We start from the raw sequence: 20,363 nt of genomic DNA, 5'->3' as shown, positions 1-20,363 counted from the left end.
CGGGTGGAGTCTCCCATAAAAGTGCTTCTGCCCCCGAGGTGAGCAGGCCCTGCGGCAGCGCTCGGGCCGCAGGCGAGGCAGCAGTCCCAAACACAGTGGGAGGAGGGACAGGACCCCACGGGGCACGCTGCCTCCGGGCTGGGGCCAGCATCCCTGCTGCCAGCCCCAAAACCGTGCATGCTCTTGGCTACACGGCCTCGTGCCCAACAGCACCCACGGGTCCTGCACCATGAGACGGCTGCCTTCCTCACAGGGCAGCGGGAGACAGAGGCCACCAAGACAGCAGAAGACACAGCCCCCTGTGAAGCATCACCTGCTGCGTGGCCACCCCCTACCCTGCTCCTCACTGGCCCCACACAAGGAGGGGGGGAGACAGGCAGCGGGCTGAGGTGGGGAATTGCCCACAACACCCTACCGAGCCCCAGCGCTGGGGGACCATCCTGGGGCCCCTCTGAGCTCCTCGCTGGCCTGGAAGCAGCAGCAGCAGCACAGAGGCTACCGTCACCCGCCATTGCAGCTGGAACGGCAGCGCAGAACGTTTTTAATAGAGAAAGAGCAATCGTGACGTACCTGGAAGTCGGTCCAGCCTCAAAAGCTGTCAGCTCTGAGCATGTACAGATTACTCACCAGTATGGCACGTTGACTCCAGTGCTGATCGCTCACACTCACGGTCTCTTCTCTTTCTCCCTCATTTTCAGGTGGCTTTAACGACGCTCGCTTGGTGCTACAGATTCAGGCAGCTTTCAATTAATTGCCGTGCTGAACGCATGGGCCAATGAACGATATTTCCTCTGCGAGATGGAGGAAGCCCTGTCATCTTTGTCCCTGCACCACACACCATGTTATAAGCCAGGCCCAGACTGCCTGATGACACCCAGGAGAGACGGAGCAGGGGTGGGAAGAGGCAGGCTCTGAGAGCTGGAGAGCGCAGCCCCTGGGAGCCGGCCAGGGACCAGGGAGGGGAGAGCAAGGGGGGAATCCCACTGTTTGAGAAAGTGAGCACAGGGTCACTGTGCTCTTTTGCCTGGGAGAAGAGCAATCTGCAGATGTGATTTACAACCTGGAAATTGAACTCAAGGTGACTGACATGCACTTGACTGTGCACGCTGTAAAAATCTCTAGCAGAGAGTAAACACACGAGTGCAGGGGGGTGTGCATGTGAGACGACAACCACAGCATGGTGGCATCTTCCCAAGGCCAGAAGAGCAGGGGCAAGTACTGCAACAGCCATTAAAAACAAGATCAAGTGCATAGGGAGCCCCTTCAAAGTATTACCAGATGCCCTGTGCTCTGCTGCTGATCCAGGGCCACGGTATAACCGCAGACTTTGTAAGCAGCAAATGAAGACACAAAGGATAAAGAGACTCACGGAAGTCTGTGGCAAGGCCAGGGAAGGCATCAAGGAGATGCTGAACTGGGCCGTCTTCTGCTTTCTGCTCGTTGCAGGGGTGACCTGCATGCTCTGCAGGAGGTGGAGCTCTGGGCCCTGGAGTGAGTTTTGTTCTCCCTTAGATGTGGGATCTGCAGGTCCCTGTGATCTCCCCCAACAGAGGCCTCCATGGTCACTGCTTGGATGGAAAGACCCAGTAAAGATAGGGTGCAGGCTATGGAGTGCTTGAAATGCATAAGCCCTGCTCTGGCCCGGCTTGACCTCAGTCATAACAGCGCACCAAAGCCAGGGCAATCACAAGCTGTCAGAGACCCTTTGCTGCAGACCTGAGCTGGTGCCTTTCTGGATATACGCGGTCTGCACTCGTGCTCCCTAGAAAGCTAAGCTGCATTCCCTGACATGAGCAGAGAGCACATATAAATAATGAAACATTACCAGCTGCCTTGATTTTGCTATCTCCCTTTGGTAGATGGCTGAACACCGTTCGTATGCCTGAAGCGAAACCCAGCCAACAACATTGCTCCCAAGGCACAACGTCACAAAAGGAGAGCTTTGATCCAGGCTCTTTGCTGGGATGAAGAATGCGAGAGGGACACGTGAGGCCAAAAGCCTGAAGAGGGCTTGTTCCAGCAGTGCAGCTGGAAAGAGCTTTCTGCAAGCTGGGGACAGCTGTGATCTCGTCGTATTCATGTCTGAGAGAGGGAAAAGATGAGAGAGAGACCACCTGCATTACCGATAGCACTTTCCTTGCACCATTACCATCTTTGTGCGTGAGACATCTTTGTGATTTTATTGACTCTGGAGCTAAAGCAGCACTCAGTGTCGTCTGCAAAGTGACTCAGTAATGTCAAATCTCCCCTTTATTTTCTCTCCAGGTCGTGTCATGGCTCTGCCCAGTTCTCAAGGTGTACGGTAGTCAGAAACTGCCACGGAAAGGACCCTTAGATCTCACGTGATGACCTTTGGTGCACCCTGTCCTACAGGATGGCCATCTTTACGTGTCTATCCCATGCTTTCTGGTAATTTGCAATATTCATTAAGCCTCAACTCTCAGAGCCCTGGGGTTAAATAAGAATCTCAAATTTGCAGCCTCTGGAAGACTAGAGAAAAGCTTCAGGGAAAAAAAACAGAGTAAATAAAAGATTTTTGTATCCATCTTCTGGCATTTGCATCCAGATGCTCAATTTTTGAACGCGTGCTGCTGACAATATTGATACAAGTCATAAGGATTCTGCAGTTCAAACTGAGTCAACAAGTGCCTGATGAGACAGCCCCGAAAACAGCTTGTTCTCCCATCATTCTGGCAGCATCACACGTCAAACTGCTGCAAGGACTTGCCGCTTCCCTAGGAAAGCAGGCTGGTTTCACCACAGAGCCTCGTGCAGAGCCAGGCTCGCCGGGCGAGGGGGGCCCTCCTTTTCCGACCACGTTCGCATTCTGCACTAATAAGCGAGACTGAGCATTATCGATTCCCCTGCTGACAGCTCCCCTCCGCCCGCCGCCCGTCCCAGGGCGGGCGTCTGTGCCCTTTCCGAGGTGCAGCCGAGAAGTTCTCATTCAGCACGTGTACGGGAAGTACGTTCTTCATAAACAAGATGACCTTTGCGGACAGCTTGAGGTCATTAATTAGGCACACTGCTTCCATATTTATACACCTCTTTGCCAGCTAGCTCTGGCGTTGCTTCCAGCAGAGGCGGGGGGAGCTGGGACCCTCCCCAGGTGCCTTGCAGGGAGAGGGAGCTAAGAAACGCTCGCGGGGTCTCAGAGCTGCTCACAGCATAGAGCAAATCACATATGGGGAGATAATCTCCGGAAAGAATCATTATGGTAATAAGGCTGCAAAATGTATGTTTTGAACCAGCAGTCCCAGGAACTGTTTATTTCCCGAACAGCAGCGAGATTCTGACAGGAGAAAAAGCAGCGGTAGATACTAAAGGGCTGCGAGCTGTCCATGCTTTTGGTAGCGGTCTAGTCTGTGCAACAGACAGTCTAGTCTGGTTCAGGGTTACAAAGGCTGGGCAGATCAAAGGGCAGTTCACCTCAAGACACCTCAGTTAAATAAGGATTCCCAGGGGGATCATACAAAAGGGGCAAACATTAGACGAAGTGCAGAAATACTTTCTACAAACAAGCTTTCAAGAACATCTCTCTGCTGACTTGACACAAACCATCAAAGGGGAGGGAGCCTTAGTTTCAGAGCCAGGTGTGCTCTGCGCCCAGAGGTAAATAGCAGCTCCAGTTTGCTTTGTGTGAGAGCTGTGCTTAGCTCATTTGCACTGATCTCAGTATTTGCATACACATGGCAGGAAGCTCTCCTTGGAGCTGCGTACCTGTGTTGCCTGTGCTACGGGATGCATTTGAATAAATCACAACAGGGTGTGTTTAAGGAAGATTTGCTTTAGTAACTGGGCTCCTCTGGGGGTCATGGAGTGAAATCCTGTGGGTTGCAACACTCCATAGACTGATGATTGAACAGCCCTTCATGGCAGCTTTGAGTTGGCCACTTTTCCTCCAGGCAACGGCTGAGATATGCCCGAGTGGCACAAAGTAAGAATGCATATCCCTCTTCCTGCTTCAACCCCTGGAGGAAAAGTATCTCAGAGAGAGAGGATCTGTCGGGGAAGAGGTACAGCTCCTCTGCAGGCAAACCGGGCCCAGCTGGGGATACTCACGGTGTCACGGCAAAGTAATATAGATGTCAGCAAGCACAAGCATCCATCTCCAGGGAGGTGTTGCAGGTGCTGTGATTAGTCATTTTCTTTTATTTTAAATTCTATTTTTTTTTTTAAATAATCACAAGCTTGCCTGATCTGACCGCCCAGCCAGCTGTCACCACCACCTGTTTTGGGAACTCAGGCACTCTGCCCCCCTGCACACATGTTAAAATCTGTGGACCTCCCTTTCCCATCAGATGCTGCACTTGGATTTTGCTCTTTTCACAGCTCTCACAGCAACTGCTTCTACAGAGCCATGTTTCTCCACAGAGTTTGTCTGGACTCAGCTGCTGGATGTACTTTTCCTAGTCATTTGAATAAATCAGTATGGAAGAGATAGCTGCGGCAATGTTCTGTGCTAGCACCTAATCCCCTCGCGAGCAGGGCCGCTGCTGCTGGTATCAGATGTTCAGACAAGAAGAAACGGAGGCGCACTGAATATTACCTACCGGGGCAGTCCTTGCCTATCCCCACGATTGCAGAAAGCTGGCTCGCACAGCACAAGACAGATCGTGTGTGACCACCTGCTCCTCCCGCGTTTTTGCAAACGGCTTTAAAGCTCTGCTCGCGTTTCCTCGTTAGCCGGCGTTTCGGTTGCCTGCCCTGTTCAGCAGGATTTTAACTACCAGGTTTGATTGCACAGCCCTAAACCAACAGCTGTCTGGCCAAGAGAAACATTTCCACGCTACAGATTATAGCGTGGCAGAGTTCGGGGTGAGGCGGAGGAGCAGGGAGAGCACTCGTGTGAGCCTCCGCTTTATTTATCCATTAGTCTCCCTCTTTCGCTTCTCCCTGCGTCTGCTCCGGAGCCAGCTGGCCCCGAGGTCCGCGAGGAGCCGTGGATGGGGGTAGCTGTCTCCCTGCCAACAAACCTCCGGCTCGCTCTGCCGCTGGCTTTGCTGGCAGGGCGCCAGGCAGCTCGGCTCCCGGAGCTGCGGATGACCAGCCAGGTCCTCGTGGGCGCAGGGGAGCTGGGCCCCTCTCGCTGGGCGCAGAGCAGCACCCCGGCGAGGCGCACGCCTGGCACAGCCGCGCGGGGCCACCCCGGCTCGGAAAGCACCAAAGCCTCCCCGCAGCCTGGGGGGCCTCTCGGCGGTAAGGGTTGTTTCATCTCTGCAGAAGAAACGATGGGCAGCAAGAAAGCTCGCGGGCTGCCTGCCTGCCGCTGACCTGCGGCTGGCCTCGTGCCCCTCAGGCACTTCACGTCGAGGGGCGAAGGGAGAGAAAAACGTGCGTCGCAAGGGCGACGTGTGCCCAGGGCTGCGCTGCAAGCAGCGGCGGTGCATAAACGGCCAGAAGGGTTTTTCTAGTTTTCCAGAGGAAAAGCAGGCGGCGCAGGCAGGTAGCGAGGCGCCCGGGCCAGTGCTCAGAGAGGGGGAACGCTGGGCATCCAGCGCTCGCTCTGCCCCGACTTTCTCTGCAACCTTCCCCTAAATGAAAACCACCAAGTTTCCACAGCTTAACAAGTTACGTCTCATGGGCAGAGCTGGCCCAGTTGGAAGGCAAAATCGAGGCTGCTTCACTTTAAAGCATTTAATTTCACCACTGGGACAGGCCAACATTTAATCACTCAGGTGAGAAGCAGCACCTCATTCAAGTTTCACTCCCCAGGGCCCGACCGCATGTCTCTGCCCTCTCCCTGCCTGTTCTTCACCTCCTCCGTCCTGGACTTCGGCACAACGACACTACCTCTGGCCAGGGGCTGCAGTCAGCAATATTCAATCAGTTCTTATTTTGAATTCAGAAATGCTCCAGGAGAAACATCCCATCACTTTCCATAACTCTCCTTTTCATTGCACATGTCTCCAGGAAGGTCCTTCGGCACAGCTGGAGCGAAGCTGCCAGCAAAAGGGTCAGGAACAAATAGCTCTGAAAAAAGACAAAACGAAGTAGCCAAGCAGGGACTGAAAGCGGCAATTGCCACCTTGCATCAGCAAGTCCCACGGCAGTTTTGGGTCATCAAAAGAAAAGAGAGAAATGGGGGAGTGGATCGTGCTTCTATGGCCAGACTGCTGCAAGCTGCTGCACCAGGCTTTCAGGAGACGGCTTTCGGCGCACGCTTGCATCAGGGGGGCTCACGCTCCCCGTTTAACCCAGCTGATGCACCTAAATGAATCAAGCATGGCAGCACTAGAGCTAAAAAGACCAAAGAGCCAGGGTGACAGCAGCGTTTTTTGGAGGCTGAGCCATATAAAACATCCACGGGATAATTGCTGGGTTCCCAGCGAGCAGAGCGCAGCAGCGTGATTTTACAGGGAGGGAGCGAGGGAGGCTGCCCGTGAATTTCACTTATTTCACCATCTAGTGGCAAAAGCAGATAACGCTGAGGAACGGTGCCAGCGTCGCAGCCCGCTCTGCAAGCCGGCTGCTCCTCGCACCAGCTCCCCGGGTGCCCCGCAGCCGGCACGGCCCCGCACAGCACCCAGCACACGCGGCCCCCTCCAGCGCTCCCCTGGCCCCACTTAGTGCCCCCCAGGTCCCATTTAGGCACTCGGGTGCCCAGGCTAAGCGCTGCCCCAGACCTGCTCGCCACAGCTCTGCCCCGGGAGATTTAGCAAAGAAAAGCCCGTTTGTCAGGATCAGGCGTCTTTTGCTTCCGTGGGACTAACGAGGACCTAAAGGGACATGGACTGAATGCGCTGAGCGGCACGGCTGGCCACTGCTCTCGTTTCAGAAATGGGCACAAATGCTGTTAGTTCCCTCGCTGGTGGAAATAGCTACCTGCCCTAACGCTGAGGGCCCACCCAAAAGGCGCCGGAGCTCAGCCAGCGGCGCAGGAGCCCTCCGCAGAGGCAGGCAGGCAGCGAGCTCCCGGCTCAGCGGGGAGCTGCCCCACGGCGGGGTTTGCATGGCGCTCGCAGCCCTCGCTGCAGGGCCGGGAGCTGCCCCGCGGTTGAACCCCGGCCGGCAGATGGTCCTGCACCTTCCCAGCCTGCGTGATAAGAGCCAGGCGAGTGGAAAGCGGACAGAAACGTTCATCATCTGATGGACACCGGAGGGAGGATCCTTCTTTCCAAAGCCAGGGGCTTGGATGCAACATGCCGCAGAGGGAAATCCATCATCGTTACTGTGCTCATTCCCTCATTGCCTCCAATACAATTATCCCTATGTAGATTACAAAGTACAGCTTGGGGTTTTTTTTTCCCCTCTCTGAGAGGCTCAAATTAAGTTTAAACACCAGCTTTTGATTTATTTACTTATTCAGCATTATCAGTTGCTTCTCTGCAATACAAAATAGCTCTCTCCCCAGGAAATGTTTATCCTGTCTGGGAATACTACACCGAGGGTAATATGTAATCAGGACCGAGCCCTGAGAGAAGGCAGCCTGGTACGCTGGGTGCTGAGAGATGAGTTACAACGCATCTCATCTTGTGCTTTTTTGATTCCAATTTCCCTTTTCCCTGGAAACATCATAGATAGCAAGGGAAATTCCTGCTATACAAAATTCAGCAGCAAAATAATCCACATCTTGGCCTGAAACGTCACATAAGACTATGCGCATACCAGCAAGGATTAATCTCTGTTGCTACAAGCAAACTCTCTTCCCTTCTTTCCTGAGAAATCGTTTGCACCCCGGCGCAGAGCAATGGCAGCCCGTTCTGCCGTGGTTTTGCCTTTGCACTCGGACGAAGGATACTGTAGGTCAGTGCTCTCATCAGCACAGGATGAGCACCATCATCACAAATCCCGACGTCTTTAACAGCCTTAGCCACTCTAAGCAACTGATGGGAGCTGCAGGGTGAGAGGGAAAGGAGAAATCACTACTATTTCAATTACGATTCAGCCTGTCAGTGCAAGTTAACGGCAGAAGGGTTGAAAGGGAAAATAAAATTTGTGAGAAAGGCTTGAACTTCCCTACAGATGGTCAGAGCTGAACTCCCTCTGAACTCTTCTTTCCACTTGCTCAGTCCAAGCAATTTGCTGGGTCACAACTGCGAGGAGGTGGCAACTGCCACGCAGTGCCCAAGCATCACGGGAAGCCTAGTCTCACATGCAATCGCATGCATTGACAGGAAAACAGGACAACCTCAGTCTCAAGACTTGCAGCAGCCTTTCGGTTCAGCTAAGCTAAAAACATCCCACAAATCCTCAGGAAGACAGCTCATTTCAGATTTCTGCTGGCTTTAATTGACAGCCCCTCAAAACTGTTTTGTTAAGGACGCCTTACTAGGCCACGCAGCAATCGGCCTCTGGCCACGGACAGTCCGTGTGTGAGGGATCAGCCACCCGCCCAGGAACTTGTGCCGTGCAGACTCATGTGCTACTGAACTGCATTCCAGGCCTTCAAATGCGGGGACACCTCGCCCAGCCAACACAATCCTCTGGAATTGAAGCTGCTGTTTGAAAAATCACCACCAATTCCTCACTACAATCCAGTCTCAGTTTTCCTTAAGTAGAGCAGGGGATGAGTGGTAAAAAGTAATTGCTGCAACTTTAACAAATACCTTTAAAAAAATCTAAATTTTTTAACATTTCTGGGGAATTAAATGACATTCTCATTTCATACGCACATTTTCCTGATTAATATTTCACTAACAATTTAGCTGTGGGAACACGTGGGCTTTCCTAAAATAAAAGTAATGAGTATTATTAAATATTATATATACTTAAGAACTCTTTAAGGAACGTTAAATGTTCTGTGTCATTTCAAGAACTAAGACATTCATCCTTAGCCCTAAATGGCTTGGGACACAGATTGGCCATAGAATTGTTATTTAATCAAAATTCATTCTTTCTGACTCTTGATATCTGCTCCAGACCGAGTCTTCTATTCGGTAAGTGCTCAGACATCAAAACCCTTCACAGAGACTTAGATAACCTGAGACACTGTGAAAAAGCTGGTTGTGCTCTAGAAACCAGCTGTCCAATGGACTAACAAGGCAAGCCAAAAACCAACACACAGCTGTGCCAGGCATCATCAGATGCATCTTTTATTTCTCCTCCTCCCAGACACCTGTTCCCAAATTCTGTTTTTCTCCTGGTGCCTCCATTCACCAACAGAACTAGAGAAAAGGGGTTTGTAACTGATAGAAAGCAAATTCACAACAGGAACTGGCACCAACAGGTACACAGACCAGAAGCCACAGGTCCCACATCTCTTATTTGTTCCCTCTGTCCTGCTCCACTTACTTCGGCCCAGCACAGTATGGAAAGCAGAGGTGAGATAGCAGGGTTTTTGCAGAAAGAGGGAACCCTGAAGTAGGAGATATGGGAGGTTGGAGGTGAGTGGAGAATGAGATCAGAAGTCCCATGGAAGGAGCCTGCAAGAAAACCAGGCAGGGCTGGAAAAGCCCCTCCTCTCCATGGCAGATTCTGCTGCTTCCAAATACGGTTCTGTTTTAGTGTGGCACCAACCTCCCCGAGATTTCAAAAGCTTCTTCACAAGAAGTGGTGGCCTGGCTTCAGGACCATCCATCTGGTGGAGCCACAGGCCCAGGAACCGTGGCTCCAGCATATTCTGCCTGACAGGCTATCCCTGGAGCCTGACGCTGCCAAGAAGCTCGGATGTGAGCTATCAAAGGCACCAACCAGGAAACACTGGCCACTGGGGACCCACTTACCACTTTGCTCAAGTTACTTTCAGGGAATTTCCTCCAGTCCCTTTCACCACTTCCAGGCAAACCTCCGACTGCCTGGCTCTGCTGGGAGTCTCTCCTCGTCTCCCCCACCCGTACCGTGCCACGCTCCATGGTACGGCTTCTTGAGAGGCAGGAAAGGCCCCAGAAGTGCAGTGCTTAGAGACGATGAACAAACCTGAAGTCAGAACAGCCTCACTAACCAGCAGCTCCTTACTGACTCCTTGCTCTTTGCCATGCTGGCAAGGAGAGATGATTCAAACTTCTTAGTTGTAACTTTCCACTCAGGTAACATACAAGGACAAAAAGAGCTAAAAGACGTCCAAAAACCTTGGGTCATATAGAGCAACAGTGAGGAGAGTTTTACTGTGCTATTCTTACCATGGCTGTTTTCAAACAACATTTTAAAATTTTCATGAAAAAAATAATTGCCATTAAAATTGTTCCCATGAAGTTTGGAAAGCACTTCAGGTAGCACAATTGTAATAAGGCAGGACAAAAAGAAAACCAACTACTAGGTCAAGTGAAGTCACTTACAAACATACAGCAAATTAAGGATTCGCTATGAGTTTTGACATCAAAATGTTATGTCAATAGAAAGAAAAAGATGATGCTGTGAAAAGCGCTTTTAAAAGGGAACACTTGTGTGCAATTTTGCGGATAGCATCTTACTCAGAGGCAGTGGGGTAGATTGATCTCTAAAGACTCTTAAAAGGTTTTTCACTGGAAAAATAGTTGCGAGGCATACAGTCAGATAATTAACTGTGCAGCCCAGGCTGCCAGCTGCTCACTCAAATACTCCAGATGGCTCCTCCTCTAAAACCTCATCATTTGATCTTGGCAATCTAATTATCTCCCACTCTAACAATCCTAAGTGAGGCAAGGCTTGTATGAAGAGTTGATATATTTTATTTGACTAACCGAGATGGCTTTCAAAACCAAAACAAATTAGCTTTCAAGGCACTCAACCTCTTCTACCTGTATCAGAGCTAACCATCTCCAGCCCTTTAGCACCTTTTTTTCTGACATGGGTTGCCATTTGCCACCACATACAATTCAAAGGACTAGCAGTAATTGCCACCACATACAATTCAAAGGACTAGCAGTAATCTATAAAGCTCCTTGGGGTCCAGACTTTTGACAGTATTTGGCCACTAAGCACTCCAGCATACGCTAGGTGCCTAAATCAATAGCTTCCACCAGTGGAAATTAGAACCTGGCACAGGACAGCAACCTTGTGAGACTAACCACTCCAAAGCACTTTATGCCTGATTAAAAGCACTTTATACCTGATTAATTATACAAATGCAAGCCTTTTGTCTCACCAGAGTCACCCAAGACCTCACCTGGACATTTTTACAGGCCTTACTACAGTGGTTAGGACACCGGATGCCAGAAACTGGTATTTTCTTCATTTCTCAGCCAGAGACAATGCGTTGTTCTCCTGAGGCTAGGCTCATCCGTGGATGTTTGCTCCGTCCTTTGAACTGAAAGGGAACTGGCAAGTTTGCCCCAGTCTCAGCAGCTGCTGAGTGCTGCCTAGCTCACACTGATTATCGGCAGGGCGTTACAAGGGGGATGTTTTTACCATGGGAATTTCTTACATACATAGCTATTCTGCAGAGGCTCCGAGGAGGAAAATCAAACTCAGCCAGAGCATTGTCAGTCTCCAACTGAAAAAAAGAAACTGTAACACTAGTGATTTCTCAATACTTTCAGAAAATGTTGAGTTTTGACAGTTTAAAAAGGCCAACTGGAATCTTCAAGTCACGTCCTCCAGCGCTACGGACCCTGAACCTGACGTATAGAAAAAGTGCTTTTACTATGACTAGAGTCTTTAAAGTGCTGGCGTTGTATAAATCAGTATATTTATATAAAGTTTAACTTTAATTTTGGTCTCTCAAACCTACTTGCAAGAGACAATGAAAGTCACAGTATTATAGCTAGTCAGAGGAAACAATTTATGATTGTAGTGGGTGGCTTGCATCTGAGATATAAACCTCCATTTGATCATTTTGCGGTGGAATTATTCCCTCATTGGAATTTAGCACTAAACTTCATCACCCACTCAGCTTTAATTTTCATAAAAGAGCTGTACTTTTGTTTCACAAACTAGAGGAAGTATGCAAAGAACAAAATAACTTGCTAAAGGTCGTGAAGAATGAAAAGGAATTAAGAGATGGGACTAGAAAACTGCAGAGAAAGGCTACAAGGATTATGACAGAATGGAAGAGCTCTGTCTGAAGAGAAGCTAAATAACTACAACTCTATAGTCCAGAGAAAAGTCACTCCCCAGATCTTAAGTGGAATCATTTATAAATAAATGAATGAATACATAAATAAATTCAAGAACAGTAAAGAACAGAGGAACAGGAAAATAAGTGCTTGTAAATTTCTCAGGATAGAAGAACTGGGATTCACCAAATGAAATAAGGTGTTGTGGGTTAAAACAAACAAAAAGGAAGTACTTTTTAATCCAGCACATAATTATATTGTGGAATTATTAGACACAGGATGTTGTGGAGGCCAGATATACCAATAGATTTAAAAGAGAGAGAGAGAGAGAGAGAGAGAGAGAGAGAGAGAGATTGAGAGAGAGAGAGAGAACGAGAGAACCCCAGTTTCTACTGTAAATTTGCCTAATCTAGCAAGGGCTACTACATGCCATGATGCAGACACTACTTCCCTCTTAGGCAATCCTTGAACTCTAGTTCGTGAGCTCTGGAAGAAGTATGCCAGAGCAAGTATCGACCTATGCATGTCCCTCTTACATTCCTTAAACATCCGCTATCCAGCGCTGTTAGACAGGGGGGCGGCTGGTACATGGCCTGGCCCTGAATGGCGCAGGACAAATACTCTCATGACGAGCCTGAAGCATCCCTCAGCCTGTGTTCAGATTGCTAGATCGCTTACAGTAACAGGGATGGATACTCAGCTCAAAGACAGACTCTTAGGCAGCTTGACCAGACCCTCTACTGATTTTAATCAGCAAAGATCTGACATGAGTGTACCTGGACAGACGTTCAGATCATCGCTGTAACGACTGCTGCAAACCTGGTCCACTATTTCAAAGGCAACCACCATCGCAAGTATTTTGACATCGGTGCCCTCACCGTCATCATCACATCTGAGCTCCTAAAGCCTTTCTATTCTGATCTCACAGGATATAAGCATTTTTTTTGTTTGTAGAACATGATGCAAGCATGACCTTCTTGAAACAGTGTCTATCGTAATGAGTTTTGCAGAGTTAAAAGATAACCTTTTACAGTTATGAAATGTCAGCTTGGAAATACTATTTTTTATTAAACCAGAAGATAAAATAATACAGGTGACTGTTGCTTAGGCACTGCAATCCCATACCTATTTTCATTTTGTTGTTGTTGTTGCTGAAAAGCATTTTGCACTAAAAGCCATTTTCAAGATTTATTTTCCCTTTCAAAGAGAAAGATTATTCTATTTTCTTTTACTTTATGCCTTACTGTACTATAACAAAATGAAAGTAAAAGATTTTACCAACATTTGCTTTATAAAGGTGTGCAATTTACATGTCTTTTATGCATAAAGCAGTTACTATCATGCAACTTTTGAAGTTCCCTCTAATTGCTATACATGAAAATTTGTATTTTACTTGAAAACACATCTTTTAAAGAGTGCAGAGGATATCATGAGAAAGCAGTTCTCAGTAATTTGGGACACTGAATGAGTATGACTTACATCCAGGTTAAGTTAGACTAGAAACACTAGAAAACTTCCAAAAGACTCAGTGGCAGCTCATTTACAAATATACTATTTATAATGAATGCATTGATACAGAATGACTCTTATAAAAAAGCAAGGCAATCTTTTATATAGACATAACAATCAACATTACAATAATTCAGATTAAAAGTACATTTTTGTAGACTGTTTACACTCTTGTTTAGCTTTTAACCACAAAATTAGTGTGGTCTTGTATTTTTCCACAGCAAATTCCTGTGAAGTCCTCGTTAAGACCTAAACATCAGAATAATAAACATAATTTTCTGATCTTTGCTAGCATAGAACAAAAACTGTTAGATACCATTTGTAGATATTATCATTTGTTTGTAATTGTCTTTACTGTGCCTTGAGTTTGTGTGTTGTGCAAATTACTGCCAACTGCACATCTAATTAAAAGCAATTCTGGCATGCCGATTTGATACAACTGACGTGTGACATTGACTGTACAAAAATACTTAGCTGCATCAAGATATGAAGACAAATCCTCCCCTGATATGAGTTTGTACTGATTCAGAAATTAAAAACAAAAAAGGACAAAATAACCTCTGATAAAGTTTTCTAATTTTTAAATAAAAGGTATTTTCAAAACGCCCAAGATAAGAGATGGTACTTGAATTTCAGCTGACAGAATGGCTTTAAGTGCTAACCAGTGAGACAGTTTGAGTAATGTTTTACTAAATCATGTACATGAGCAAACACAACCTTCAAGAAGTCTGAACATGCACTTTCTCACACAACATTAGCAAAACATGGACAAAACTGCAGAGAAAACCTAAATCCAAGAGGCACTGAAGCAAGTATTCTACAACACAAAACTCTTTCTAAAAAGGGAGTATGAATTTAAAAGTTTCCAACAGCATCGGACAAACAAAAAAGTGCCGATTACATAACTGTGTGACCCAACTTTACATGGGCTATTTCCACTGCATTTATATTACAGATGATTTTTTTTTTTTTTTAGGAAGTAGTCCAGAGACAGAACTTCAATAGTTTTATACTATTTATACTAAAAGAAAACATTTCTGCAGCCAAGAATTAGCAACCAACTTTCTAATTTAGCAGATTTAAGTGCAATATGTGATCAAAATCTGAGTCACAGTAGCAATTATTCCTTCTTTTAATTGTTTAATAAATCCTTAATCTGCTTCATACCTCATCAGATTTTCATAATACTATTTAGTCTATAGTACAGTAATTTAGCTTCTGTTAAATCATGGCACGATTCCGGATAGTGTCTTTATAGAGCATGTGCGTATGCACATATTCATATGTACGCAAGCACAGACACATACCAAATGGATAATATTTTGTCTATGGGCAAGCCATAAAGGTCATGATTTTCACCCAAACTCAAGATTGTCACACTTCAAAATAATTTAGAAGGGATATCTGAAATACAACAGTTCAGCAAGGGGGTCATAAAATTTTTAATACCAGTTTCTGGGAATCATCTGTTTATCAAACACATCCTAAAAATTTAATTTCTCCTCCTTGTCTATGATTTCATACATACATATTATACATATATATGTATTTCTACACACATACATATGCACACTCACTCTTGTCAGAATGAAGTTCCTTCCATTCATATTTTAACCGAGTAGGCCAAATCAAATTCTTCAATGTGTACAAGCCAGCATATGTCCAAGTGAATGTCATCAGGCATTAAATACAATTTAGAAACCGCACCAGTTAATAATTCAGCATCCTGGGAAATGCAGAAGTCTGTTATGTCGGGATGTAAAACTGTCTTGAATGATCAAGCTGTCAAAAGCTGGACTTACATGGATCTGGATATAAATCCAGATATGTAAATATATGGATTTATATGCACCTATTCCCAATCCATGACACATATTTAACACCTAAACTTCAGGCTAATTTTAAAGAACTTTTCAACTTTTTTCTCTGATTCAATTTTTCCTGTAGCAGAACTTCTCTCACACTGCTTTTATTCAAATCTCTCGAGACACCAAAAAAGCAAGCGCTCACCTCAGAACGTATAACACTGAATTCCTAAAACAGGGCTCAGGAGTATCTGACATTGCAACAACCATACTAGCACAAAGATAGTTTGAAAAAATATCCTGTTTTTAATATCATAATGAATTAAAACATAGCTTTATTTATTCCTATAAGTGTACTGAAAAGAATACTTTGTTTTTAAGCAAGTGTATCAAGCACTACTTTGGTAGCCAACTTCTCCTCCACAAGGATTTACGTGAGAGAGTGTCAACTCCAATTATACAGTCATTAATCGTGTACCTTAACAAGGTGAATAATCAACATATTTACAAACTAACAATTTTAATCCTGTCAACTCTTATAAAAATGGGATTGAGGAGCAGACAGGGAGCGAGACCAAGATACTTCAAAACACAAGGGGTCACCACCTTTGTTTTAAGAATACATTAATCAGACCAGTTTCCCCTAGTGACCTGAGGGCACAAAGTATGGGTTTAGCAGTAAATTCAGAAATTAGATTACAGTCTTGAAATTACACATTTCAGCATCTTCATATTTTAACAACTTAATGCTGAGAAAGATAAAATTCAGGCAGAACTGTCAGAAACTAGCCTTTTATAAACTAAAGTCTAAACTGAAAGCTACAGCAGATGGAAAAAAAAAAGAGTGTGAGAGAGAGAAAGAAAAGGACATTACTTAGTAAAATCCAGTGACATCTACAATGGTTTTACAGCATGTTTAAGCCCTCTAAAGTTTTATATCTCCACCTGCCTTCCATTTAAACTTACTCCTTGTTAAGGAAAAGATGTAAGAAAACAGATTGCGATGCTGGAAAGAACTAGATCAAGGCAATACACACAATTGAGCACGCCTGAAAGCCAGAAATACTATTCCCCAAACTTCTGCACACAAAATAGATTTCAGTCGATTGGATTTTGTTCAGAAGATACAGTCCTCCAAGTCACCCTACCCCAGCAGAATTGCAGTGAGTACAAACTGGAGAGCTCTTCAGTAAACGGGTGGAATGCAACCGCCTCTACAGTTTCTGTCCTCTTAAAAAAGGTCAACTGGCCCTACAAGTGCAGCAATAGTGTAAAGTTCCCTGAAGCATCTTCTGCCTTTTAAGCAACCAAGAAAGTCAAGATAAAACTGAATGTCCACTACTTACAGTGTTTCTCTTGAGCTATCAACATCTATGCACAAATGAAAAAGGTGCCTCTTTTTTAATAGATCGGTTTAATACTGAAACAGATAGGATGAAGTTAAAAAAAGAATACTCAGGATACTGAACTGAATATTTCGAAGCAAGTGCCCCAGCTGTGGGGAAAAGTGCATTTAGTTCAGCAGCAAAACAGCACAGTGTGAAGATATTGTGCTTGGACACAGAAGTTCCATAATGGAAGGAGGTACAAGGCAAGTCAAGATATAAAACCATAGTACATTGTTAACCAACCTTAAAACTTACATATATTGCAGTGTTTAAAAGTAAGACACATTCATTTATTGTACAAGGACTATAAGGAATCCTTAAAATTGCCCGTGGTAGTTTATGACTTAACATTGTAATAAAAATGTACATATATATTATTTCCTTGCCACTTAACTGTACTGTTAGACCTCATGGAATTGTTACTTCACAAAATGAAAACTGCTTTTCACTGAGAATACTCAACATTTTTACCAATCTGAAAAGGTTTACTTGTGCTAGAAAAGACCAACCGCAAAAGGCTCAGTTCAGATATGTTATGCCTGCAACTGATAACTCAGGGAAGCAAGACTTAAAAGAATTCAAGCTTTTTTTTCTTTCTTTTTCTTTTGTTTTGACTGCATCCTTTTCACCTGCCAGTTGTTCTGATGAGTATGGTTTTAGTACACAAACCGGTTGATAAAATTTCGTCAGCAGAGGCATATAAATTCTAGATATGATTGATTAAAACAGAGCAAATCAAAATAAAACAAAATCCAGTGATTTACTCTGACTGTAAACAATATAAAAAACACCATTTGCTTCAAATCTCAAAATAAGTTAAAAGAAAATCCCAACCTCAGGACACGTGACCCTTTCAGGTTTTGACACAAAAAAGAGGGAGGATAACAGAAAAGTTCATTATATAAAGGTTATACATTTCTCTTAACTGAAAGTAAATCTAAGCAAAACTATTTTTGTCCCTTAAATTTAACTTGGAGTTCATTGGCAAATGCTTTAAATGAACTGGTATTTCCAGATTACTCAGACAACTTCCATCAAATTCAGCAAAGAAAACTTAGATAAGCATTTTTACAGAATTAAAAAAAAAATCTAAATGGCTATGATTCCTCTATTAGCAGAAACACATAATGCAGTCTTAAATTTGCCTTTTTATATTATTTATATATTATATATATATATAATATAATATAAACCACATATATTATATTATATATACATATACAGACAATTACAACATTAATGCAGTTTGTATTTTGTACAGTGTATTGGACAATCCGATCAGCATCAGACCATGGCACGATATGGTCCCTGCATTTTTAGGAACTGGATGATGAAGGAGGGTCCTCCCGCAACAATCTGAGGTGGAAGGTGGCTGAGCGGGCAGTTCTCAATACTCATTATTGACAGTTTGCTGCAAAGAGCCAGCTCAAAGGGAAGGCTGTGCAGATTGGGGTTGTCATTCAAATACAGTTCTTCCAGATTCTCCAGTGTACCTGGTTAAAATAAAATAACATAAAGAAACAATCTTTTGCTTACAAAAAACTTGGAAGAATAAGTCTGCACTGCTTGGAGATTTTTTACTATAGAGAACCTACATTCAGTGACTCATCTAAACTTCCATTTACAAGCACAGCAACTTTTAGAACTACATTTCTTTCAGTTTTCTGTAAAAGTGTCCATTACAACATCACCTTTAGATAACAACAGAGAACACACAGAATAACAGAACTGAGAGGGATTACACCTCAATTATTCAGTCTAGCCCTTTACAATTGCAGGCCACATTGAATATCTATTTAGTTGGAAGGGCCTAGACAATATTTATACCACACAGTTTCTATATAAAGATATCTATACCATACTTTTTGTGTAATTAGAACTTATATATCAAAGACCTAAAGCTATAACTATAACGTGCCACAGGAAGAAAGGGGGAACTCTACAAAGCAGTGAATTTATTAAATGGAACAAACCTGGGTGAAAAAATTCCTCCTGATTTCAAACTTTACAATTTGTCTTTACTACTGATACTGTAACATAGATTAACCAGAGCTGGAAAACAGAGTAATTTCCTCTTTCTTAAGATTTCCGTTCCTCCACATCATATCAAAATAAACTCTTATCTTTGAAATACACTCCAAACATGCAAGTCCTTTCTTCACAACATTCCCAATCAGTTTTTTTTATATATCTTAGCCATTTCCTATAACCTAATAGACTATTTCATCTTCCACAAGAAAAAGAGCAGCAGTCAGCACTCAAGACATGGAAAAATCAACAAGATGGAAAGCATACAGAAAAAATAATGAGAGATGGCTGATAATTTTAGATGAAGCATTTGTTTCTGGAATAGTCAACTGTCCTGTAATCTGTTAAAAATACCAGCTTTAATAACAAAGTAGTACACCTATAATAGTATTTCAAAGGTAGTCACTGATTTAAATTCTGCAGGTAGTTGACAAAGCATCAGAGCTATCTCCACTAATTTATGAACTAACTATATTACAAGGACAGCTCCATATTTACACTGTTTTAGGCCCTTCTCACACTGAAACACCTACATGACAAGCAGAAATTGTAACGGCTCTTCACTAGAGATGCTAGGAGAGACAGATCATGTCCCAGCTTCCCCCATCTACACACTGCTATGCTTCTGACCATATTTTGTTTTGCGTAGGTTCTCCCATCATTGTTTGCCTCTATAAAACACCTCTAACTTCAAGACACTTTGACACTGTAACTTAAGGACTCAGAATCATGCTCTGGAGGTACTTCCAACTGGATATTCAGAAGCTTGGCCTCTCAGTTTTATGTGCTGTGAATCCTGCTTATTCTGGATGTCTCAAGCGGATGGAAAGAATCCCACTCATCTCTTTCCTTCTGTAGATCTCCACTTCTTCACTTCCTTTTCTTATCTCGTCAAGATGAAAAACAATATGATGCCTTACAAACGGCAAAAGTGTGTGCAGAAGGACTATTAGTAAAAATGTTTGCTTCAGCTGTCTATACCTTACACAAGGTTTTTGACTACACCACGAAATTTAGAGTGATCAGGACCAGTGCATTTCCTTTCTTACACTGAACTCTTTCCAAGAATGTTTATGAAGTGACTGATAATACACAATCTTGTCAGAGAATTTTGAGAGAAAAGTACTCTCACCATTCCAAGTTAATGTGCGTTTGGCAGCTTTTTGCATGAAGAACTGAAAAAAGCTAGATCATTCATTTCATGGCAGTTCAACAAGATGATAACGATCACACACTATAGTGCTGTTCCTGTGGCACATGTTTCACATCGGGTTGTGTATTTCTGGAAATTTCACATGAATTTTGTGGCCTCTATTCGCAAGCACTGTAGATGTCTATCTTCTGTGTCAGGCACTGCTTTGGCTGAGCCACACTGCATGAAACCAGAAACAAAAAGAATCTTACCAATTTCCTCAGGAAGGTGTGTGAGAAGATTCTCTCCAAGCCCAAGGTGCGTCAAATTGGTAAGGTGACCAATACCTCTGGGAAGGGTGGTCAACTGATTATTAGTCAGAACCAATTTCTAAGGGAAAAACACATTTTAAAAAATTAGCTTAACTTGGGACTTCAAATAACAGCAAATAACAAGATTTGCAGCTGACAATTGATTCTACCCTTCAGCAATTGAACAAAAGATGTTCTACTCTTCTGCAACATTTCAGACCTCTATTAAGCATCACCAAACTTAAGAAGAGGGCAGTGCATGAGAAAAAGGTGCA

The 20,363-nt window shown here is 44.4% G+C and overlaps 1 protein-coding gene across 4 annotated transcripts in view; it reads right to left on the bottom strand.

The window, feature by feature from the left end:
• Window positions 1-13,451: 13,451 nt before the first annotated feature.
• The window catches only part of SHOC2 (SHOC2 leucine rich repeat scaffold protein), a 71,443-nt gene continuing 64,531 nt past the window's right edge, over window positions 13,452-20,363 (bottom strand). For all 4 annotated transcript variants that reach the window (XM_064514216.1, XM_064514214.1, XM_026117478.2 and 1 more), the window contains 2 exons: window positions 20,050-20,167; window positions 13,452-18,110 (listed from right to left, as the gene is read on the bottom strand). In XM_064514216.1, coding sequence (XP_064370286.1) covers window positions 17,902-18,110; window positions 20,050-20,167 — 327 coding nt within the window. In that variant the 3' untranslated portion in view covers window positions 13,452-17,901. The remainder of the gene's footprint in view (window positions 18,111-20,049; window positions 20,168-20,363) is intronic.

Source organism: Dromaius novaehollandiae, chromosome 6 (assembly GCF_036370855.1).
Source record: "Dromaius novaehollandiae isolate bDroNov1 chromosome 6, bDroNov1.hap1, whole genome shotgun sequence".
In the NCBI taxonomy this organism is placed as follows: domain Eukaryota; kingdom Metazoa; phylum Chordata; class Aves; order Casuariiformes; family Dromaiidae; genus Dromaius; species Dromaius novaehollandiae.
Note: the sequence above shows the minus strand (reverse complement) of the source record. Positions and strands in the feature narration are given on the sequence as shown.